This window comes from Lineus longissimus, chromosome 5 (genome assembly GCF_910592395.1).
Source record: "Lineus longissimus chromosome 5, tnLinLong1.2, whole genome shotgun sequence".
Lineage (NCBI taxonomy): Eukaryota > Metazoa > Nemertea > Pilidiophora > Heteronemertea > Lineidae > Lineus > Lineus longissimus.
Window position 1 is genome coordinate 8,974,382 of NC_088312.1, and position 26,252 is coordinate 9,000,633.

General features: G+C 39.5%; 2 protein-coding genes across 4 annotated transcripts in view; one reads left to right on the forward strand and one right to left on the reverse strand.

The window, feature by feature from the left end:
- The window catches only part of LOC135487497 (spondin-1-like), a 101,467-nt gene that overhangs the window by 43,333 nt on the left and 31,882 nt on the right, over positions 1-26,252 (reverse strand). The gene's annotated exons all lie outside the window — the stretch shown is intronic.
- LOC135488300 (uncharacterized) lies at positions 283-9,399 on the forward strand. The gene is made up of 10 exons (XM_064772849.1): positions 283-339; positions 3,377-3,448; positions 3,927-3,988; positions 4,718-5,350; positions 5,534-5,699; positions 5,883-5,985; positions 6,167-6,316; positions 6,516-6,649; positions 7,264-7,608; positions 7,909-9,399. Exons 5-8 carry the CDS (start codon positions 5,567-5,569, stop codon positions 6,574-6,576), a joined length of 447 nt encoding a protein of 148 aa, XP_064628919.1. The 5' UTR covers positions 283-339; positions 3,377-3,448; positions 3,927-3,988; positions 4,718-5,350; positions 5,534-5,566; the 3' UTR covers positions 6,577-6,649; positions 7,264-7,608; positions 7,909-9,399.

Consider the following 26,252-nt stretch of genomic DNA (forward strand, 5'->3'; position numbering starts at 1 on the left):
ACCCTTGTTTACGAACAAAGCCTCGTATTCAGGTGGAAGTGTAACAACATGTCGATTGCATAGCATGGTTTAATTTCACTTCCCACCTGGACACAAGGCCTATTTGAAATTGACCAAGGCCTATACTAGTATCCAGGCCATATGAGACATTGAGTCCATAACAAGCACTGTACATTACATTGGGTGTTTACCTGGGGACAAGAATTTGTAAAAAACTGGGTGTTAGGTAATAGGGCGGAGTGTTTGTGTCAAGTGCAGTGCAGAGCAGGGCAGAGCAGATAAGATTTTGGAGGTGGAGGAGCTGGGTGTTCGATGAGGAGCAGTTGTATGTGCTGCGATGTAAGTGATATTTTGATATTTTGATTTGGTATTTCATATTTTTGAATAAAGTCATTTGTACTGATATACCATGCAGAATCAAATTAAGTCTTGGTGAAATCGCTCTATGGTTGAAGCAGTGTCTAGAGACAAATTTGATGTTGGTCATACAGGTATACAGCTAACGCACGGTCCAGAGACAAATTGAGTCTTTTGGGAAGATTCCCCACAGTCCAGAGACAAATTCAGTCTCTCAGTGAGATCGGTATACAGTTGACACACGGTAAGACCCTTATATATTCCATTATGCCTCAAAACTGACTTACGAAAGGTAAAGGTTCTTGGAAAATAATAAAGACTTGTGCCATGACTGCATCTTTAAAGTGATACTATGATGTGATTTACAACTTTGCGGAAATACGTCCGTTTTTAATTGTTGATCACAAATGTGAAGCTCAAATTTTCCATTTTTGATCAGATTTATTATAAAATCGCTGAATGTAAACCACCACGACCGCGAAAATGTTCATGTTGTGACGTCATCAACGAAAACGGCATCGAAGCGAGCCGTCCGGGTGGGATTAAACCATCAATTTCTAGAAAATGTGCATTTCGATTCGAAAACCTTACCGATTTATGAGAAAGTGACGTAGTCATTTGTCAAAAACAGCTAAAACTTAATATGGTGAAATTTGACACGAGTTACCCTTTAAGACATTCCAGATCATCCCACGACAGCATGTCTTTAATAAACCGCAGGTAATTAACCATCAAAAGAGTCCATTTTATACAACCACAACGGGATGTTCCATCAATCAATGAAGATGTTTTATGATATGTTCTGCATCATGATTTTCTAATATAACGCTTGGCTGGCCACCAAACTAATTGATGACGCTGAACCGGTAATTGTGGTGAAATTATTAATAAGGGTGTGGCCTTGAACATTTCACTTTACTTGTCTTGGTGAGATGGCACAAACAGAGTGATGATGAAACATTTCTGACCAAAGATACTCGTCACGGATGTCTTAGCACTCAATACTGTGTAGTTCGCATGACTCCTTTGCTTCAGTACAACTCGATAGCATGTAGTGATGGATATGGCGGGTAATTCTGTTGTATAATGTCTGGTCCCTTGTCGATTGTAGGATATCATTTGGGGAAGCGACGAGGACATCCCATGATTTTGCTTGGCCCAGATTATTCCACACAAAATACTACATCAATTTGCAACCTCCCAAACAAACACGCAATAGTGTTGCTGTCTACTTTCTAATATAACGCTTGGTTAACCATGAGATTAATGAGCGTCTGCTGTTGTAATGGTATCATAATGAAGCCAAGGTATATTAGTATGATAAATGTCTGACAACATGGCTGATGGACTATGTCAGGGCAAGTATATCATGATATCTTTATGTACACAGGACAATGTCACGAAGCAATTTCATTACTGTCCTGATGTCAGATATCATGAGATGAAAAACATAACATATTTTGCACTTTGACGGCCAATAAAGGCAAAAAGAGATAATTTGGCTCCCCAAGATGAAAATAACTTGAGGTTGATGAGTTAAAAAATATAACAGAGTTTGTACAACAAATTATGTCAAATATTGCGAAAACATTCTTGGCCAATACAATTTGAAAGACTCACAACATTTCTAACATATCTGATGACAACGCCTTGAAGAGCCATCAAGTCTTCAATCATTGCTTTAGTGGCCCTCTCCATCACATCTTAATTTCCTGCATCATTAATTACTTTCACTTTAATTAGTCTGTTTTTGTTAAATGGGACTATCGTGAGCATCGTTCAAGTTGCATGATTCATCATCAACTGATCATGAGGAGGTTTCTTTTCCCGATTCTTTGCAATATGAACAATATCATTTAAGAAAATGCAAACATAGGTATGCAAATAGCAACAGATTGTACAGGGTGTGTCAAAGAAATGCTGAGTTTGACTCCCAGGTTTGTTGGCTTTGTCAAACCCCGACCCTCCTGACCTCTCCACAGCCATGACTTTGACTGAGGTCAAACCACGATTAATTGACTTCGTGTATAAATCACCAAACCTTGGGGGAAATGTCGGAACAACTAGTGCCTACCTATAAAGACAAGATTAAAAGAAAACAAAAAGGAAAATGAGCCTACGTGTATATTGGGTTAAAATCTCCAGACTCCACAATGTGACTTTTCAGAAAATCAAATTACATGGGAGCACACTTCCAAATTACAAAGATACACAGATAAGGCCCTTCATTAAAACCGTTGTCATGGAAACCAGAAGTTTAACTGAACGAAGTTCATATATATGACAGCCGATATTGCCAGCAAACCATATTTAATTTCCAATTAATCTGTTTGATCTTGTGTAGTGACAACACTTCAAAGCTATGCTTGTCTCAATTATCACCTAAGCTGTCTCTAACAGTGTTAAAAGTTTAATCAGAAGACAACAAAAAATAGAGTAAAATAAAAACACTTCGGTAATGGCATTCTGGTTATAAAGTTTAAGGTCTTCTGTGACTTGGGTAATGTTCAAATCTAAAGAAGCAAGTAAGTAATTCATAAAGATAAATAACTTGCTATTATAGTCCTACTTGAAACTTGTTAAACTCCTCGACAAAACAGTTATTAATTTTCGTTGAAGGTGAACAAAAGACATTCTAGGGTTGTCTCACGATTGGTATCAAAATACGATAAAATCACCTGGGAAGAAACAAGATATCAGGGTAGAATGATCGGAAGCTAATTTAGCTCTATCTGATTGTGATTAATGGTATCGATGTTAGCGCTGGTGCAATGGGATCGATGAGTCCATTATCTCTTGAGTTATAAATAGTTTGGTGTTGTTTTGGTGTTGTTTTGGTGTTGTTTTGGTGACAAGAAAACTAAGTATCAGTAAAATCAATAGAATATACAATAGAATAAGAAAACCCTCGGGACTGACAAAATGCTATCCTTAAGAAATTTGTTTTATCCATCATTTTTAGGCACGAATTTCTTGACCTAATGGTTGTTATACATTTGTGCCAAATTTATCATTACAGATACAACAAACCTCGAGTGGAAAATAACCGAACGTTCTTGTTCGCTTTTCGAGATGAAGGCTATGTAGTAAGGTAACAACTCACCAGATTAGTACAAGGGCCAATGTCAAATGGCAGAGATACTGCAGAACTGGGAGCACATGTGCAAAATAACTCCTGCACCTCTGGCTCTCTGATCTGAACCATGGTCCATACCTCTAGAGAAAACCTCTTTTAAAAGGTTTAACAAACCTAAGGTCACCTGTACTCTAGAGAAAACCTCTTTTAAAACGTTTAACAACCTAAGGTCACCTGTAGGCTCTAGAAAAAACCTCTTTTAAAAGGTTTAACAAACCCTAAGGTCACCTGTAAAGCTGCGGCATTCATATTCATCATCACTGAATTGTACGTGTTCAGTGAACCTGAGGAAACGGAATGATTTTCTAATATATCTTGTTCACACAGCAGAATAGGGAGAAAATATCCCTCTTCATGCTCTTTTTCGACATGAATTTCATCACCAGTAGCAGAATTTCTGTAATTATGTATAAGTGCCAATTTATCATTATAGGTGCCACAGGGGTGTCCCCAATTGCAACTGAGGCTCCTCTCATTTGATCTGCAAGATGAAGGGTAGGTATATCATCAGGGTGCGACTCACACGAATTGCTTCGGTGCCACTGTCAAATCATTGTTATTTTTGGTAAAATAACTTTAGAAAATGACTTCAGCTGGGTCCCAAGGCAAATAAAATTATGACAATGAGAATTAATATCAAACACTTGTTGTGCTATGTACCAAGCCGTATCAGTGAGTAATCAGAATAAAGTAATCACATAAAAAAGTTTTATTTTGGTACAAGTAATACAAATAAAAAAACACGATTTACTTTTATCCCCAGTTTGTATACCTCAATTTGAAGATAGCAAGGTCTTTTAACTTTTAACTCGATTATTTTGCAAATCGAATTATAAAAATCTAAAAAATCTAACATCTAGAACAATAAAATGGACAATAAAGCTGTGGCTATATCGTGTCATATTTCATGTCATATAATACCATAGATTGACAGTGATGCCCCTAAAGGCAAATCGTGTGAGTGGATGTTCAAAAAGCGGAACCACTGTACCGTATTATAGTTTGTGTGAGTGTGTGTGAGGTTGTGTGCAAGATGGGTGCGGGAGGTCACAGGGGGGGGGGGGGGGTGAAAGGGGGCTCTGCTGATTGAGAAGTGTGACTAGTCAGTGTTTTGCTAGTATGGTAGATATTCTTGTTATTCTAGTTGTTAGAGTATAGTTATCGTAGTTAGCTAGCTATTATAGTTGCTATTTTCCTGCTTATCATCTATTTTAACCTATTCAGCTTTCAGTTGTCCAGGCCAGGCCAGGTGACCAATGACGATGATAGATTCCCCTTGAGTCATCGTGGTTGATTGATGGGAACAAGGTTCAGTGTGTCGCTGGTCATTCACAATATCACCCGTTTTAGAGTGTTGATGGGATAAGTCGTACGATGTTAACATAGTATGCAATAGCCGGCCGGCGTCCCCCTACCTGATCTCGAGGGTGATGGAATGACTGGGGTCGAAGGCCTGTTGTTAGCCTGCGGAATTTCGTCGGATGAAATGTCAGGCGTGTCCGTGTGGTACTTGTGCTAAACCAGTTTAGTACTAATGACAAAGACATTGGGTTCTTTGGATAACAACAGTGTTCTTGACCTCCTTGTGCTTCACAAAGCTGACATTGCCCCTAAAATCGACAAGACGGAGAAGGAGAGCCGGCCTTCAGCTCGTCAGCCAAGGACCCCAGGATCTTAGGAGCCATTGGACCCCAGGACCTCAGTAGCCATTGTACCCCAGGACCTCAGGAGCCATTGTAACCCAGGACTTCAGGAGCCATTGTAACCCAGGACTTCAGGAGCCATTGGACCCCAGGACCTCAGGAGCCATTGGACCCCAGGAACACAGTGTTGCAGCCAATGTTGGAGCCAAACGGGGTAAGCATAACTTAGTCCTCTTACCTATGTCTTGATTAAAGTCTTTAAGATATGTTGAAACAACTTCAAAATAAGCTATCTATCTAATCTTCATTCCCTCCTTTAGTAATTTGGTCAAAAGATGCAGTAAGACATATTAAAAGATTAGATATGCACCTCAACAAAAAAAATATTCTTTTTCAGCTCTTTTAAATTTCAGGTCACCAGGCAAGATGGATGGACAAAGGATGCAAGGGACAAGGGATACACCAGGGATGCAAGGGACAAGGGATGCAATGGACAAGGGACACAAGGGACCCCAAAGAGACTAAAGATGATGCTGCAGACTACAGGGTGATGATCGTGGGTGGTATGTCTTGATAGAAAGATGCATTGCAAAAAAAGTCGAATTAACTTCAAAAGAAGCTATTAATCTAATCTTCATATTCCCTCCTTTAGTAATTTGGTCAAAAGATGCAGTAAGACATATTGAAGGATTAGATAAGCCCCTCAACAAATTTTTTTTTTTTTTTTCACTTCGTTTCAATTCCAGATCACCAGGCAAGATTCAAGGGACAAGGGATACACCAGGGATGCAAGGGACAAGGGATACAAGGGACCCCAAAGAGTAAAAAGATGATGCTGCAGACTACAGGGTGATCATCATGGGTTGTATATCTTGTTTGAAAGATGCATTGTAAAAGATGTCAAATTAACTTCAAAAGAAGCTATCAATCTAATCTTCATTCCCTCCTTTAGTAATTTGGTCAAAAGATGCAGTAAGACATATTAAAAGATTAGATATGCACCTCAACAAAAAAAAATATTCTTTTTCAGCTCTTTTAAATTTCAGGTCACCAGGCAAGATGGATGGACGAAGGATGCAAGGGACAAGGGATACACCAGGGATGCAAGGGACAAGGGATACAAGGGACAAGGGACACAAGGGACCCCAAAGAGACTAAAGATGATGCTGCAGACTACAGGGTGATCATCGTGGGCTGTATGTCTTGATAGAAAGATGCATTGCAAAATATGTCAAATTAATTTCAAAAGAAACTATCAATCTAATCTTCATATTCCCTCCTTTAGTAATTTGGTCAAAAGATGCAGTAAGGCATATTGAAAGATTAGGTAAGCCCCTCAACAAAAAATAATATTCTTTTTCAACTCGTTTAAATTTCAGGTCACCAGGCAAGATGGATGGACAAAGGATGCAAGGGACAAGGGATACACCAGGGATGTAAGGGACAAGGGATACAATGGACAAGGGATACAAGTGACCCCAAAGAGACTAAAGATGATGCTGCAGACTACAGGGTGAGCATCGTGGTTGGTATGTCTTGATAGAAAGATGCATTGCAAAATATGTTGAACCACGATCTACAATTCGTATAGACGATTTAATCAACCTTCATGGAGACCTTTCTGGCAGACGTTGGATGACGAAGGATTTCAACGTATACACGGTAACGGGTGAAACCAGTTTTGATACCATTTCAGTGCATGAGTGAACACCCCCTGATGTATTTACACCAAAAAGTATTTACAAGGTGTACTGTTGAATAGGTTTTCCATATGTACTGTGCCTGATGACACTGAAGATAGAAGTGCTTCTAGCTTTTCCATTAGGTATCGTCTTTGCAACGCTACAGACACCTAGACACAAACTGTGATGTCAAAAATTAAGGAGCCATAGGTGGTGTGGCTCAGGTCTCTGACAAGCCATCACAAAACCCCCGTTTCATACCCCACTATTGACCAGTGACTCTCAGGTCTCTTTGCCCTCCATGCCTTTCTCCACATAGGTGCATAATGGGTTACCAGTCGAAAATGCTCCGGTTGCGGTGTTGATTCAACATCATGAAAGGCCCTGGCTGTAGTCCTTATAATCATGGTAAAACAATGGATTGGCCTTGATATTTTCTTTTTAGTCATGCTCAGATGAAGGCAGATGATGAAGAGTCGGGTAGATTCAGTGGATCAAATGGTGGCACTAAGGGATATCAATGATGCTGGAGTAACTAACCGCACTTCAGGAAATGATACCTTGACGATTCAAGCAGAACCTTCGCTAAGATTCGGAAGGAACGTTTTTGCTCTGTGTATGGAGTGGACACTCAATAAACTGTGTGTCATTCTAATAGACTTTATAGTGACAATCCTGCAGAGAGACTTTCTGAACTTGAGGAAAGCTATGAACATAGAGCCCAGCATGATATCCACCAGCCATCACGAAGACAGCCCATCTCTTACCTTCGGAAGGATACCGCCACATGGTAATATGAACAGATTAATTTCAATTTTTCAAATGTCCTTGCTTAGGAGTAGTCCGACCTGATTAAGATATTGTGAATAATGAAAAACATTGTAAAATGAGCTTAAAGGAACAACGGCATTATTAAGAGTATCATAAACAAGCTGTTGGCTGCCCAGTCACCTATCACTCTGCTGTAGTAGTTCCAATAACTAAATTGTCCAAAATAAGGAAAAATTGTATTGCTCGTGCAAAAATCGCCTTAACTGGAGCATGCATGTGCACCAACAACCATAAATGAATGTTATCTGGTTCTTTTCAGCATGGTGAAGCATCCCACAGGAGGGAGAAGGATGTCGTTAACCAGCACATCCCAAGTTGCCATCAAGTGGCAGTTTGATAACAGTTTGATTTTTGTCATCATAGGCTTCCTTGATTGGTGTTTTATCGAAATATCTGATTGAAAGGTGTTTTCAAGCATAATCGATTGAAAGAAAGTTTTAAAGCAAAACTGATTTTTCTGCTTAAAAAATCACCAAATTCATCAGATATTTCATTGGTTATGTCCATCATTTTTGACATGGGGTTGATGTGTTGTTGTTTCTCAGACCCCAGGAAGCAACAATAACACATGTGTCTGATGGACCAGTAGGCCTTATGATGTCGCTCGATCTCTTCAGTACCACAGAATCCACTGACATTTGAATTCCCCAGGGCTCTGATGCCCTGGACCCTTTATCACACTAGTTTCTGTAGTCAGTTGCTCAGTATCTGATTACGAAGGTACCAAAAAATTGTTATCAAATACCAAACATCTTCACACAATTAAAACAGTAAACTTGAACATCTCACTGTTTTATTGAAAGTCACCAGAGCCTGAATTTGACAGACAAGACTAGTTCCTGATCATGCACTTGTGGTTTTACAGGAATAAAGCTCAGTCTTTTCCTTATTTGGATTCAGAAAGGGATTTCATTGCAAGAGCATTATCATGTTCTGCAGGTTACGAAAAAATCCTTGTAAAGAAAATTTCTGAATTGGACATGGTACTGATTGAGTCGAGCAAATTGATATTTAAAGACGTCAACTTTCTGACATCTTTAACTTTTGTCCTGTATGCATTGATTTGTAAATGATGTATGTAAAATTAATGTTTTGTAAAATGTCTAAATGAGATCGAGACTCCCAACTTGTCAGAAAACTTGGCAAACCAACTTTTAGTCTTTGCTATGTCAAGGTCACCTCTTTTGTCATGCAAATAGCATGTCAGAGGTGCTCCTTTTGTCATGCAAATCACCAGCGTGGCTCATGCAGTCCAGTGGCCATGTTAAATGTGGTTCTTTTGTTATTTAAATTGGGTCCTGAACCAATTGATAGCACTGACTGAACCTATTGTAAGCTTACATGGCTGAACTGAAGGCTCAAACAATAGGATTGAATACAATGACTATAATGCATGGATAAAACTTGAAATGAACATTTATAAGGTTAAGTGCTGGCTCACTTTTGTTGTGGGGCTCTCAGTGTCAGATCTCAATTAAGCATTGTATATATCTGGGACACTTGTTAGTGTGTCTTAGTTACATCATGTACAGGAGTTGAACATGTTAAAAGGGATTGCGCTTCTGTCTCGTAGTTCTCCTCCTTTTTGGGCTTTCGGAGAGGCGCAGCAACTGCATTGACGAACCACTGATGTAATGTACACATTGTATGAAGTCTTCAGACACAATAGCGCCTGTCACACTTGTCACTTAGATTGTGTGATGGAGTTGATGACTCCCTCCGATTGCGTAGGTTTTCTCCCGGTACTCGGGTTTCCTCCTACAGGACATTCAAGGTTGCCATGTTTCATCCTTGGATGTTCAACAATAAAGAATTTTTTAAAAGAAACAGACTTTTTCTTATTTAAATAGCATCTTGGGACACCAACACTTATTGAAAATCTAGTTAAAATTTACAATCATAGAACCCTGACGCATGTCATGACACATGTCACACGGGTGCAGTTATCGCAAATCCTCTTAAACCTTGAAACAAAACACAGTTAATTGTAACAGTTAAATTGATGCTCTCGTCTTTCATGGACCGCATGAGCAGGAATGTGAGTCATTTGGTTGATTCACGCCGCTATTCAGTGGCACAAAAGGAAACTGAACCCTTGCACAAGATGACACTTCCATCTCCATTGTGAAGCATAATGGAATCCTCTGAGATTAATCTCGGAGATTCCTATGGTTATGAGAGGTGGCAGGTCACACGAAGGACTTTCTGGATTGTCGGGAATGACCCAGTACACACAAGTTTATCCCCTCCATCTGAAAAAGTTTAATCTTTTACACGTAGTGGTCACAGTCCAAGTCGCAATTGAGCACCCATAAATCACGTCATTGGCGTGTCAGTGGCACGTCATTGACAAAGACCCCTACGCTACACACCCTAAGCCGACAAGGTCACCATCCCTCATAACTGCCCGGGGCTAAATGTATTCACCCTGTGCTCTATGATATCTAATACCCTGACAATGTGATTAGGCGATTAGGTGACTGGTCGCCTGATTCGGGTTACTCGCCTTAATATAAATCACAGGATCAATTAACCCCTAAAGTGTCAATCAATAAGGAAGACATGGAAGAACTGGCAATCATCCTATTGGGAATGTATTATGTGACATGTGCTTCAGTACATTTCATCAGACTCAAGCTTTCAACCACTATAAGGTCTTTCCAAACAAGAGTGGAGTACATTCATCAAAACCTCTTTGAGAGGGCAGAATGAGTCGACAGAATAGGTGCCTCTTTCTGATTGAACACATCTGCAAACCCATATAACATCCCAAAATGCGTTTTGTCTGATGACAAATCTTGCATCCTTAAGACTATCAAGTGTCCTTCTGAGAATGATTCACATTGGTCCCTTTCCCTTGATATCCTTGGCTGAAACCTCTTGGCCACACCTTACTCATGAGGGTGCAGCTAGAGAAAGGGAAGGATTGGAACACTGCTGAGGTTACAGATACAGTGACACTAAAGTATAGACACTGATAAACCAAGTCATAAGTAGGCGTGACAATTTGTGTTTTTGAAAATGGCAGATATCACCATTTGAACCAAACCCAGTTTACATTTCACCAAACCTAGTACAAAAGACCTGTTATCAGACAGTTGATATGGATGCTCCCATGTACACAATAAAACATCATTGTCTGACAGCATAACAATATAAGCAGCTACAGTGGTAGGCCTGTTGACCATCAGACGCCACTCCAATGTCTCAGTTTGAAACTAAGGCAAAGCAGTGAGCATTCACAGGAACCCCACTGAAGTCACTGCATTGATGCAAGACTTAGAGCCCTTCCCATTCACTTGTAAGGTCTCGCACCTTCAGAAGAGGCCATACTTCAGTAAATAATAGAATAAAGCTGATACACGCTGAATCACTCGATGATTCACTTAACGAGCGAATTGTTAACGAACGAATCCTTACATGAATTATTAATTATAATCATTCCGAAACATATTGATCAACAATTCTGATCTGTGCATTCCATGAGATGGCATGAGTAATACTGACAGGGGACCTGTATATCGAAAGAACAAGCAATCAGGAAAGAACCTGCCTGCAAAATGCAAACTTTTCCTCTATTGTTATTGATGGAAACAATCAATCTGTCCAGTGATTTAACCCTTTGTGTTGTACACGGTGTAATTTTGACCATTTTGGGATGTTTATCAACTCATTTCTTAGTTACATTGAGCAGAGTCAATGGGTTCATAACCTTCTTATCTCCAAGCTCATTGTGAAGAAATCAAATAACTGTCGTATAAAGGACTACCAATTTATTCATGGGGTCAATTTTGTAGTTCTACTTACTTACTTAAGAGTAACCAGATAGTATAAGCCATCAAGAGTGAGAGACAATGTATCGGTTATTATCAGCAAATTGATAGATGAGATCACCTCATAAATTGTACCATGACGGCTAACTGCCATCAAAAACCATCAAAAACCATGTTAACCACCACGATAATTTCGTTCAGACAAAATAGGGCAAGGATCATTTGAATGATTCTGAGGGTAATTGGTGCAAGCTTAACTTCCAATTACATCATCCTCCCTGAGGTCTCATTAAAAGGAACCATTTGCAACATCTCTTTTGGCTATAAGTGTCATTCTAATCTTGTCAGTCATCTAACCGTTTCTATCGCGGCCAAATCGCTATGAGGTCATCTCATTTCACGACAATGACGCAATTTTCTCGCCATTTTTCTCATTGTGTGATAGTGAATGGTCATTGTTGACTGATGAACCATGTCACTGATGGATTGTCATGCAATTGTAGGATTTTCCGATAACAGAAGATACGGATTACTGGTCGATTCTGGTGATGTGTTGGCATGTTTTATTCAATCGGTGATACGTCTTCACTTCTTGAATGCATGGAGGGAAACAAAACCCTATTAAATGAGTCCAAAGTCATTTATTAAGCACAACATGTGCCCTATATACGAATGGTTTTGTGATACAATGCATCAAACCATTTTTTTTTTTTTTTACATCAAACCATTGTGGTTCTCTGGAAGTACACCTCGAGATGGAAAAAGCCAAGGTTCGTGTAGTCCCTGGATCCAATCCAAACCCGCTACAAAAAGAGAGATTATCGTGGAATGGTACTTAGCAGCCCAAGCCAAAAAAAGTGCTAAAGATGAGTAAATCTCTTGCAACACGCCAAGGTATGACACAATGATAACACAACTATATTCCCATGTCCATTTTTCACTGCACGCAAATCACCTTAAAAATTCACTGTCTAATGGGGAATATAAAATGATCGCGTGGACATCACAAGCTCCGCTGGCTCTGTAAGCATCTCTGGTAGGTTTTAAATGCGGTCCCGTTCACTTCGGTGGATATGAATCATTAGATCTTGTGACCATTAGTAGAACAATCGAGATTCACGGTCGCTTTGTTCGGCGGCAGATTACAAATGATGGCGCTGACAACAGCTGATGAGCTGGTCAGTGAGGACAGAAAATATTGACAATGTCGGCTGAAGTATCAATAGCAGTCGCCCCAGGTAGCTGGCCATGGCGTCTTTGGATTAACACTTTGAGATCTGAGAGATACTTTTGTAACCATATAGATTGATTGGAAGTTCTAACACAAATTTGATGGCAATGTTGCTCAGTTCCTCAACAGAGATGATGGAACAGGAAGACCAGATATATTTCGCTGAAATGATGTGAAAATTGTCTAGGTTTATTGGCTACAATAATTGAGAAACAAAATGAAGTTGTGATGTCACACCAGTTTCTTGATAAAAACCCTTGATAAATTTCATTACGGCTGATGTACTTTGCCATGGACAATCTCTTTAGTCACCAAAGATGACAGAAACCTGAAGAAGGTTTAGCACTGGTTCAATGATTGCAATAACCAAGTAGGACAGCACAATTCCCCGTGGTTATCAAACTTTCGTCTCCTTAATCTAAATTCGTTTCTGAAAGATAATCTCTAGTCCCCAGAGAGTTAATACAGATAATCGCTGACAAAAGGAACCATGACATCAATGGCAGGTGCAAATATCGGCTCGACCCCAGGGGGCCGCGTATATGACTACAAACCCACTGTCAGGAACTCACAACAGATTATATAATACCATAGCGTGGCACGATAAGTCCTGGCGAAAGATTAGCATGAGGATAGAAGACCTTGATAATCTCTTGTCAAAGACAATGCCTAATGACACCAGGCCGTTAGCGTCTCCTGAGGCCAGTGACACCTGACTCAGGCAAGGTGAGCAAACACATGAAACAATCAGGCAGAAATCAGCTACAAACATGTCAGGATCAGATTTTGACATTTCCAGTCGGTGACAATTGATCTCGTTCTCAATTACTTCTGCCACAGTTCTTGAGTTGTTACAATTGGCTAAAAGTGTTAACATAAGTTCCCAGACAGCTTTTGAATGTAACAATATCACTCCTGTCCGCTGAGACTTGTGACACAGTACACCCGGCAGTCTTAGCATGACTGATTGGCCCAGTGTTGAATGATAGCAAAGGCTCTCGTTTCATTTCATTCAAACCCTTAAATAACGTATCTCTCGAGAACTCTTGAGAAGTCAACACGTTCACCCTCAACACAATTGAGGAGTCGTTGGTTGGGTTCTCCTTCCCAAAGGCATAATCAAGCGATGTTGTTGGATTCTGTCTAAGATATGGGTCCAATCTCTTACAAGCTCAGTGTTGGTATTATATCTGTCAGACTTGTTTTCATCAATCTCAACCAAAACTGTTCATCTATTTAGAAGCAGGAAAAGCTATCACAGGGCAATGTGTTTCAGCTGATGATACATGTATAAACTAGTATCATTTACCTCAAGAACAGTTCCTGAACTCTATCTCTACTATCAGTCAATCTATTGGAAGACCTTGAAAGGGAAGTGATAGGCCTGTGAGTCAACAAAGGAGAGATTTTTTGTTATTTTTTTATGACTGAAGATTGGGCAACCTTTGAATATTTCAAAACGATAAAATGTCTTAAAAGGAACTGATAGTCTTGTGAGTCAATGGTGGAAGATGATACCAATAGCTAAGACCATATTGTTACAGTGCAAGCTACAGCACAGCAGAAACTCTCCAATAACCCCTGGGACTGACAAATGCTGTCCTTAACAGAAAGGTGTCCTGATTACAGAGGTCAAACTGAATGAAAATGACAAATCCTTGATAGGCAGGGTGTCAAGCTGGCAGTATTGAAATCTTCACCAATTTTGAACATCCCATACAACTGTTCAAAGTTGCATGTAATTCTATAAAATCTTGTTGTTTTTGATACAGAAAAGCCATTTATCCACAAAGCAGAATATCAGCCTTGTTTACAAAGGGAAGGGAAATAAATCGGCTTTTGATTCAACCAAGTGGAAAATTCAGATAACAGTGGTTTTTACTTAGGTCTCGTGTCCACAATAGAGACGAGAATGTTGAAGCCAATTTGGAACCAAATACCAATGTTGGAGATTTGAGATCATTTTACAAATTGATGGCATTGTCATGTGGTATGATGAAAATCGATTTGGGGGAGAATTCCGCTGGAAGTTGTGCATGTTATCATGATAAAAGACCATTCAATCAACTTCAGTCCTTTTCCATTGGTATTTCACTCCTATCAACTAATGTTATAAAAGTAATCTTTATCTCTTGTCAATAAGAGGAAGTCTTAACTACAGTCTCGGTCAGAAGTTACCCTTTTTCAATGCCAATTTCTTAGATTCGCACACTATTAGACTTCAAACACTGCTCATAGCACATGCAAATGCTTGCACAAATGAATGTTACTTCTGACAAGAACAGTTCTAATGACAAATTGTCATTGAGTCATTAGCAAAGTCAGCTTATCATTCTGATACAACAAATATCAGTAAATTATAGTCTTTCTCAGAGAAATGTTGACATCAAAGGCCGAGAGATCCGATGACTAATGACACATTCCTTTCATCTTAAGTTTGTTGCTGTTACGCCTATAAAGTTTTTACTTATCATCCTATAAGGGTAAATGATATTTCAAATTACAGAATTTAGAATCTACTGAAACTTAAATGTGATTTGGCATCAAAATCAGTTAACCGAATAGCTTAATTGTCCATCTATCTTTTTAATAAATCGTAAAAGTTTTATTTTAGTTGATGCCACATGATGCCTTGATTGGATGACACGTCTGACTTTATCACCAAATCACTATTGTCCTAGCAGTGGTTGATCGAATGTAATACAACTCTATCCCATAATTGAGCAAATCACTAACAAATCGACACGGAGTTAATGGAAAATCGATAAAATGATTTGATATGAATGAAAACAGATCAGATAGTTTGATCTGATCTGATCTTCTTTCGGGGATTGACTTCATCAACGAGTGTCAAGAGAGATTGATGATGATTCGTACTAGGCACCTGAAAAACAAATGTCTGATCAAACGTTATCACTTCATGTCAAGAAAATGTGACACTCTTTATCAACATTTGAAATTAGCTCGAGGAGAAATCAGACACACTGATGAAGAGAAGTTTTTGATAAATTGAGAATTTGCCTGATTTTTGCAATTTGCAATTATCGGAGTCTGTGTGACAAATAGGCCTTTCTCACATTATTAATTACAGTGAAACCTCCCTTGGAGGACACCTCTGTAACAAGGAGACCCTCTCTATTAAGGACACTATTTTTGGTCCTAAACAGTTGTTACCATTCAATCTCACCTTCCCATTCAGGGCACCTCTCTATTAAGGACAGCATTTGTCAGTCCCGAGGGTGGTCTTGATTAGAGAGGTTTTTCGGTAGTACCAATTAGACACTCAGAAAATTAAAGCAACTTAATACTCTGTCTGAAATTTATTTGGCTTTGAATTATTAGTTGGACAAATAGTCAATAGCTGCTTTAGCTGTCCAAATAAATATAAGGCTGTCAACATTTTTGGACATATTTTTAATAGCTATAAAGAGGTCCTGTCAGAAGCAATTTTAAATCATTTAAGATTAATCCTTCCTTTCTTTATGAATTGTTCAATTTAATCTTTCCATGCGATAAATTGCTGTCAAAGGATTGGACAATTTGACTAATGAAATTGAATTGAATTGTCTTTCATCAAAATGTGATAAATTATTAGTCTGGTTTCTGTGGTTGATGAAAACTTCATCGATCATACTTCGTGAGTTGTGGTGTCCACAATGATATTCGTTCATTGGAACTGGCTGAGTAAAGAAGGGATCTCTGATGGACTTTTATACTGTCAATCGTGGCTGTTTTGAGAGGAACAAAGATGGATGGGATTCGGGACTCCAGACTCTTGTTAACCACGACCAGACCATGCAGTGGCCAAAAAACCATTTGACATTTTGGATACAATGAATGGTCTTCCTTACAGTCAATGCGGAATTAAAATGGATGAGGATTTAGGACTCAGGACTCTGGCTAACTCCGACAAAGAGGGCCAAAACCATTGAAATTAGCAAAACCACTCGAGTAGAATTCCATGTTAGCAGATCACACAAGTGATTGATCTTTGGCCAGGACACTCACGAGACCGCAGCTCGCGAGATTTTCCGCAGCCAAAGACCAATCACGACAGCCATGTCCGTCTGTCTTGAGATATCCTTGTCAACCACATGCTCCTCCCCTTGCATGTCACTGATCCAGAATCACTCTCACCTTGGCACACTCAGCATCAATGAGTTAAAACCAATCATCCTTGTGAGCTTTTGGTTTTGGCAAACAATGAAACCAAAAAGCATATTCCTCTGAAAATTCTTGAGTGGAATTCCACACCACAAAGTCTCGTTATTAGCCTAATGTACTCTTCTTAGACAGTACCCCTGAGACAATAAGGCAACACTAAAATTATGAAATATTAGGAAAATAACTGTCATGTTAAGGCATTTGGAGAAAATTTCTACTAAGGGCTACCTTGCCCATGCTTTATCTGTCAGACATCGGAAAGAGCATCATATTCAAAACGGGACTCCAGGGACATTTTATGGATGCATTAATCGTAGACCACCTGACGCCACACTCCATAAATGAGATATAGTTCCAGTCACAGAGAGAATGGATGTAAAAGGGCAGTCACCTTATCAGGCTGTTTTAGTGCCAGACCTCTCACGCTGAGTGAATGGCAGACTTCATTGACGCTGTCAGGTCTTAAGGATGCTCACCGCTTTGTGGTTTCTTGTGAGAGGATCAAATAGATGATTGTAAAATAGCCATGTATTCTACAAGTCTACTGAGTCTCATTTTCCAAAATCATTATCACCTAATAAGCATGTTCTTCCTGGACTTAGAGAGATGTTGGCTGAAGTGGTCAACTCACCGAGTTTTCTTTAAGCCAGGAGGCGAGATCAGATTTGGTTGAGGTTGAAGTTTTCCTTAACTGAATGGTCTGCTGGAAAGAAGGTCTAATATATCTTGATAGAAACACCTTTACAATTCCGAAGGCAATGGTCTGGTGGTGAGTTTTAACCATCTGGTGGTAAGACACAATGTTATATTATGGCCCGGTTGCTCACCAGATCATAATAGGCAGCACTGCCCCCTCAACCTCCAGAATGAATATGTGAGTCACTGAGTGGGTCCAAGAGATTAGAAGTCAGGTCCATGCCCCAGTAAAACTGTTTTGTGTGCTACCGGAATTCCTCATTATCATAACTCCTTCAGCATTAATCGAACACATCAATATAACACCCCAAGGATATGAGGTAGAAAAAAAACACTGACTCTTCTTCATAGGCGGGATGAAAGTGTGCCAAGTGCCTCCTGACAGGATGATTATACAATTGCCAATACGCTACCTTACAGTTCATTACCGGACGTCAACATCAAAGACCAAACAATACCCACCTTCAGCGATGTCCAGTAGAATGATTGCGGTTCATTAATCGGCGTCCCGTGGCCTACGTGTCATCAGCGCACGAGGACAGAACGCGGCAACGAAATCCCACCGCTGTGCCGGACATCGTTAGATGTCTAATTAATCCATTATTAGACCAATTAGAGCATACCTGGGATTAACTGCGACTGTAACATGGCCAAGGATTACATCAAAGTATCATCTTTCTCACCCAAAAAGAATCATAAAGTGGACACTGCATCATACAAAATGCACAGTAAGACTCATTCAGCTGAACTTGAACTTGTATTTCGAAAAGGTTTCACCAAACTTGATCTGAACATTATCAACTGTTGTGAAGAAGATGTACATCAATCTACATCAAACTTGAACTGGATTAATGCTTCCTAATTCCTTGCAGCAGAACAATGGTCCACACTTAATCTGGCACAGAGTGAGACTGATCTTTGATGATCTTTTTCTGTACAATGTCCGAATGTCGATTGATCATTTTACACTAATGGTCTTATTTCTGCCTGGTATCACATCCAAGCCGTTTGTTTCTCCAACAACGATGAGAAGGCGTTTGTCGATTTCTTCAGGGCGCGTTATATCCTCAAGGAAAAGGCAACTTAACCATTGACATCAAAAACATCATCTTTTCAAACTAAGAAGGACAGCCATAACCCCATCTTGATATAATCAATGGTTGCATTTATGTTTTAAAAGCATGCAACCTTCAAGTTCAGATCGACGCATCAAGAAAACTCCAGAGAGATCAGTCAAAGCTTTCCTTTGCATGCTCTGCTTAGAGAATCATGTTGGTCGAGTGAAAAATGCGACCCATCGCAGGGAAACCAGGCACATCTTGCTTAAGTTTGGCAGATTGAGATGAACTGGTTGTTCATTGCACTGTTGTGCAGTCTGGATACATCTATTTCTTGGCTCTAGGAAAATTCGTCCCCGGAAAATTCGTCCCCGGAAAACTCGTCCCCGGAAAATTCGTCCCCTAGGAAAATTCGTCCCCAGAAAATTCGTCCCCGAGGTAAATTCGTCCCCGGATAATTCGTCCCCGAGGATAATTCGTCCCTGGAGAATTCGTCCCCGAGGATAATTCGTCCCTGGAAAATTCGTCCCCGAGGAAAATTTCGTCCCCGGAAAATATGTCCCCCAGGATAATTCGTCCCTGGGAAATTCGTCATCGAAATTAGTAAAGAGAGATGTTACACTGAATGAGAAAAATCGAGAGTAGTAGTTATTACTACAGTCCATTCGACAAGACTTAAGAGTCTTAGAAAGTAAAGTCAGAAACTTTCAACTTTGTAAAATATTCTGGGGACGAATTATCCTCGGGGACGAACTTTCCAGGGACGAATTATCCTCGGGGACAAATTTTCCGGGGACGAATTATCCTCGGGGACGAATTATCCTCGGGGACGAATTTTCCGGGGACGAATTTTCCTTGGGGACGAATTATCCGGGGACGAATTTGCGGGGACGAATTTTCCGGGGACGAATTATCCGGGGACGAATTTTCCTGTAACCCTATTTCTTCCAATATCTTCTGGTGTCATTTACGCTCTTCTTCTGTGCAACATGCGCCTGATTTGCTGTGGAGGGTCCAAAATGGTTATCTTACATGTCTGAAGAACCTTTGATTGGTTGAGATAAACTGACACAGATATTTCAAAATGAACATGACAGTCTCACGGTTTATTGATGGAGAACAGATATACTAACTAACAGACTGACAAATGGACGTAATCCACAATCTTTGGTGTCCAGTCAAAGGGTTTTCTATCAGCACTTGACACACCGACATCACTAACAAACTTGCCCTGGCCTGATGGCTATTTTTCTGGACAAAGACAATTGAAGATTAACCATTGATGAGAACCAGGGTGATTATCGCGCTTTCATCAGTTTCTGCATGAGATATTAGCCAAGACATGGACACCTCAAAATGGTAATAGGAGCTTGAAAAAGATCGCCCACTAATCCTATGACTCATCAAGGATGTTTTGGCACCCAGATCCTCTAAATTCTCATAGTTACCGATCCTTAAAATTAGAGACGCATTGTTGAAATCGTAACTTGCCAATGTCTTTGGCTGGTGCATGAGTTTGACTCCCAATTCACCCTCTCAAATTCTCACATTTGCAACTTAAAAGGAATTACATATCTCTAGCAGTAACCCTGTCAGGAATGCAACTAGCATCCATTTGATCATACAAAATGACCAGAATACTGATAGGGCAGATGACTGTTTTTACATGGCTCAATTCAGGCCGAGACCTAAGCCACTGAATAATGTATTAGACATTTCGATTGAGGCAGTTGAGTTCAAATGACACAAACAGTCTTGGGCAAGCAATCTCCTTTTTCCCCTTTTATTCTAGAAAGCCGAACCAAAGAGGAATTATCTGGTCATATCTCCTGTTATTCAAGATATACCCCATGGTATCATTTTCATGCCTGGAGGCGATAGTGTTAAAAAAGAATAATTGGTAATACCAGTAGTTCAAGTTCCATTTCCTTTGGGCTGGCTAGCTAAACAATGCCGGGTAAGGTTATATTACACTGTCCAGCAGCCTCTGGATATGGACAAGATAGCCTATTATCTGACCTTATCATTCTCATGTAACAATCGCTAAAAAACAACCCATTTCTTTGCAACAATTCCCCAATGGCATAAATGGTGATAATCTTTTTGGCATATTGTAGATATGAACGCTAGAGCACATAAAGGTGCAAAGTTTAAACATTTTTTGGAGATAATCTGCCGAAAGATCTCATCACATTTTCTGATGAATGGTTTTGCACTTTTGCTTTCTGACAGAAGTTGAAATACCTAGACTTTATTCTGTCTGGGTTACCACCATTGATGTTGGAGTTGACCTGGAACTTTATGCAAAGGCAGAAGATTTTAATTCTTCTCCTTGCTAGTTACTCATCTCAGGTGCAAAAGAACACACAATTTCAAGCTATTTTATCATATTTTGTTCTTTTATAAGGCATGCAGGATGTCTCCCTAATATTTTGCGCTAGGTCCCCCTAGGATGTGTAGCGGACAAAATTTTCTCGAAGGTACAGCATCTCGCCCACACTGGCCTGAAACCAAACATGATATCATGCAACGGAACAGAAAAGACCATACTTCCAAGACATGGCACGCCTGCTGCACGCCTGTCATGTGATATTTGGGAATCGCTCCAAGTAGGTGTATGACAGCTAAGATCAAACAGAATTATACATTGTATTCAAATAAGATCTATTTGAGGTACGTGTAAATGTGGGTTCGAGTGATGCCTCGGGTTAGCAAATAAGGGACAAAATGCCTTGAGGGACAGTGGTCTTGGTGATAATTCATTCAATAAGGTAAGGAATAAGGTTCAGGTTTTCTGCCCGAGGCATCAAGCTGGACATATCAGTACCGACTTGACAATATCCATATGCAATATCCACATCAAAGATATGAGATTACAAGAAAAAATCATATGTCCATTCATATTATCATATCAAAGTTTCAATTTTTTGTTGAAATCTGACCAGAACATGAGATGAGGTCAGTTTTTGGCCATGCCTCTAGGCAATTAAACCAAGGATTGTAGTTCAAGGTCGGCTTGGCTGGCGTGGGTTTAGAGATCGAACAGAACAATGAAATTTGGGGAAATACCTTTGTAAGTCTATAACTGCAAGTCCATTTTGACTAACCTTCATTCTGACATCTAATACATGGTGACAATATATCTCACACCAAAAATTTCTATATTCATATTTTTTATCTCCTGACAAAAGTGTCATAGTCATCCATCTCTTAAAATGTGTTTCATTGTATTTTAAAGCTGCTTTCATACAAATTTGCCATCACACCTAAATCCCCTTAGAAATGCATATTTTAAAGCTATCCTCAAAGAAATGATTTATCCAACTTCAAACAGATCAGAGATTGCCATCCAAAACAGATTTCAGCCTGATGACAAATCTGGTGTCCATTTACTAAAATAACACAAGAACATAAGTGTTGTAACACCCAACAAAAAGTGATGAAAAATCCAAATTTTGCCCTCGGGTGGATTTTGGAATGTTTGTGCTTTTTTAGTCCAGACTGGATTGAGGATTATATTTGCTATTTCCTCTTTTATGTGCCATCAGTTGTGTCGGAGATTGAGTTCACGTTACATTAATTCTTGCTGCTGATTAAGCACTGGTTCATTCTCCTTCTCGCTTTGATATGGGCGGTAGATTTTGATTGCTTTTATGAAATAAGCAACATTGATCATATCGCCATTGTTACTCGCTTATGGGGATTTCTGAGGCAGCCTGACGAAAAAACAGAGCAGCTGAAAAGGGGACATACGACCGGTTGACAAGCACACCAGAACTCGAATTAGTTAAATATTTTTGGACTACAGAATGCAGAAATGAGGCAAGAGCATCACCCATGTACACCAAAAGCAAATAATGGCTATTAAAGGGGGCTATAGGCAGAAGCCAGGTGTGCCTGATTTGGTTGAGCCAAGTGGCTGATAGGAATCCCGACAATTGAACAGTTTATCGGCACTGTTCACATATGTACAAATGAGGAATATTTGTGAGTCAAACCAGACCTATAGTTCCCAAACTGTGCATATTAGTCACCTAGACCACCAATTCAACCCCCTAGATTCTGCCTAGTCCCCATCTAAGTCATTCAATGTACCAAGGCAATTTTTAATCAGATCGGGGGGGGGGGCTATCAGACTTCTTGTTCATGACAAACCTGATGTTTCCACTGATCCAAATTCCTCTGTCCGTGATCTCTCTATATAGTGACAAATTTCGAATACAAGGATGAACATTTGGGCGAAAACTTGAAATTAATCATCAAATGATTGAAGCCTAATTGTGGCTAGCGGCTAATGGGGCCAGTCGAAAATAATTGCTTTATGCCATGAACTTATGACTCATTTGACATTGTTAGATTTACAAATCAAATAATTTTCAAATTTGCCCCAGAACATACGGATTTATCAATCAGTTGTATACACAGGGTGACAGTGAGTATCACCCCCTGAAGTTATGTGTGGATGGGTGAGACATGAAGGACTCATCACTGAATGTCCAAGTCAAGTATGCCCGAACCACATGTGCAATAACAACAGTGCGATGCATTAGAATCTCAGTCAACCCAAGCTGAAGTGATATTTTGGATGTTTTCAGCTGAACATTGCAAGAGTCAACTTGTGCATTGATGTATTGCTCTGTGCATCATATACACACAAGTCCAGACCAACTTAAGATAGAATAGACACAAGAACACAAGCAACCATGATGACTTTGAGGCCCTAAGGTCACCATAAACAATCTAATACAAATCCAATCATTTGATGAGTTTGTTGATTTTTAGTTTTATGTCTGCTAACCCAGTTTGAGTCATGGCCTGCCATGGGCAAGGAAATGGCTCCTCTCGTACTAAAGAGAGATCAAATGGAACGAATTAAGACGGGTAGAATCTTGGTAATTTCCGGTCATGTATAACTGTCCTTTTCACCACAATCAAGCTTTTTATCGTAAAGTGTTAAATATTAGGATCCACTTGCAACACATGAAATCTTTAGAATCTACTAGTATGAGTTTTTTTCCTCATTATCAGGCATTTACATCAGTGCCATGCCAACAGATTCTATTTGGCAAAGTAAACTATCAGCTATTACACGAAAATCCATTAAAACTATTTGCCTGATAGCCTGAAATACCTGATTTTTAATGGAATCAAATAATATTTGCTTTTAAAGGTTTTTAAGGCAGCATTGATTAGATTTAAGTGCTTTTAAAAATGAAGACACAATATTGGTTTATGTTTCTTTTTGTAGTTCAGTGAAAATCAATCATCTTTCTGAATATAAATGTTTTATGCCGATACAAATAGAGTTCAGTGCTGTAACACTTCTTTTTTTTTTGCTGTTCTCAAAATTGACAGCAGTGTTGAAAAACAAGGAAAACATTTCAGGAAAAATGAACATATGGACAGAAAATGTGTGAGTTAGAACATTCAAGTCGGGTGAAAAAAGCTTCATTTTTTAATTGCCAGTATCGCATGTACATTCTGTACATTCACATACATGTTTGTACATAAATGTAAAGGCCGGGGCATTCACGTTGGGTGAAACAGCCATGTGATCAATGCAGGTGTCTTGCTCGTTTTATTGACCCAATGAGAGGAATCTTCTCGCCAGATTAATCACAGCTCCATCGCAGCATATGCTATTGACAAGTTTATCCCCGATAACAGCAATCACTTGCTTCAAACATGTTCTCCTGTAAGAGGATGAGGTGGATCAATTGTCCTTAGAGGGAATCTCAAATAATCTTGGACGGGTGGACCACAAAGTACCATATGATATCTCGAGGTTTCTGAATAACAGAAGAGATTTGTCAAAAGTGTGAAGACTACGAAATGAACAGCTTGACCTAAACCCTGTTACTCAAGAAATAATTGGCCAGCATTGTTTTCAGAACTTCGGTTAGTCACCAAGTCATATTGCATGATTGGACTCGTACATCAAAAAATTTTGTCATAAACTCGCCACAAGAATGGATGACCCTAAACCTGGACTGACTCACTGAATTATCGAATCAGGAAGAGCCAAATGCATTCCCATCGGCAAGAAAATGAGAAACTGTCCCAAGCGTCACAGTGGATCCTGTCATACAATAAGTCCATTTCAAAATCACAATAAATATTTGCCAACCAGTTGAATCTAATGCCTCGTCTTCTATTTTAAGTTAATTTTATATTTTATTTTGATTACAACCTGTCGTTTGCTTGGTACTTGGGTAGGTGAAGTTGGTGAGGCAAGGCTGTAGCTGCAGGTCCATATCGCCTGTTTTCAACAAAGTCTCATGACATCATTTGTCCACTCTTCCCACCGACAAACAAGACATTCAAGGTTGCAGATGCCAATCATCATAATAACATCTGCCATTACTTCCAATTGTGCAAAAGGGATAAACAAATTAGTCCATCCCGCAACCTAAGACAATAGGATGAAAGTGACATTGATTTGATTTCCGTGCTTTCTCTCATCAGTTGGACATGCATGGTATAACAATGACTTGAGACTGTTTGACAAATAAATCAGTTACCTTTGGGTCCAGAGTGCTTAATCAATTATATCTGGTTGTCAACCAGTTCCTAAATGTCACTTGCTTGTCAATGAGAGAGGCGGGATCTCTTTCAGTATGATGACCTTACCCTGGGGGCTAACCTTATCATGAGGATATCAAGGTAGTTTTGGGACTAGATTTGAATTGCTGTGAATCAGTCACGGGCAACCAACTCTTTGAAGGACCTTTTTTTGTATATCGCAACGCTGTACTGACAGGTTCAATGGTACGCGCAGGTGGACAGGAGTTTTTTGGCCAAAATATCACAGTCCTGTTGACCAACCAACCTCAACAATGAACCTCGATCACAGACTACATTACCGCAATGAAATTCTAGAAACCTGAGTTGATACCACACTACATGTAGCAACTCAAAATGACCCTCATGCTGAAAGCTTGTTAATTATCTTGTCAAACCTTTTACCAAGATTACGCTCAATGTCAATCCTATTGTTTTACCTTAATGACCCCTGAGACTCTGAAATTCCAAATCCCGGGATTATAGTCGCAACATGTCACGATTCATTAAGACTTAAACTCGCTGTACTGTATGAGATTGTCAAATATCATTTGATTAGGAAACAAAAGGCAACCTTGAGTACAACATTGTCAAAAACCATTTGAATATTCAAGTAAACATGTCAGATTTTATTGTCATTCCTTTGTTTTCATGATCACTTATTGTTTGTCATCGTGACCATCTGGTTGAACACGAAGATGATATCAAGTGATCCAGGTCTTAATTTGTTGTTCCCGTCAGTCGCCAGTGGCAAGGTCGAACGTGTCATTCCAACTATTTTCAGTGTCACTATGAAATTCGATGATCTTGGAGTATAGTAATCAGGGATTAAGTGAGATGGTGTGATGTTATATCAAGATGCTGGTATCGTGCTGGAAGGTTTGACAGACATGGAATTAGGCTAACAGAATTGTTAACTCCTAGCGTGTCCCTTTAAAAAGACCATTTATGTGTTATCCCTTTTCTTCAAGAAAGATTCTCCACCCACTTGTGCTGGTTCTTTAAGTCCCCTAGAGTAGGAAGTATGGCCACCCACTATAGTATATAATTTGAGGTTGGACAGGACAAAGGCTTCTGCAATGGTTCTGAAATACTGAGAGCACTCTTAAAGAAAGCGGTA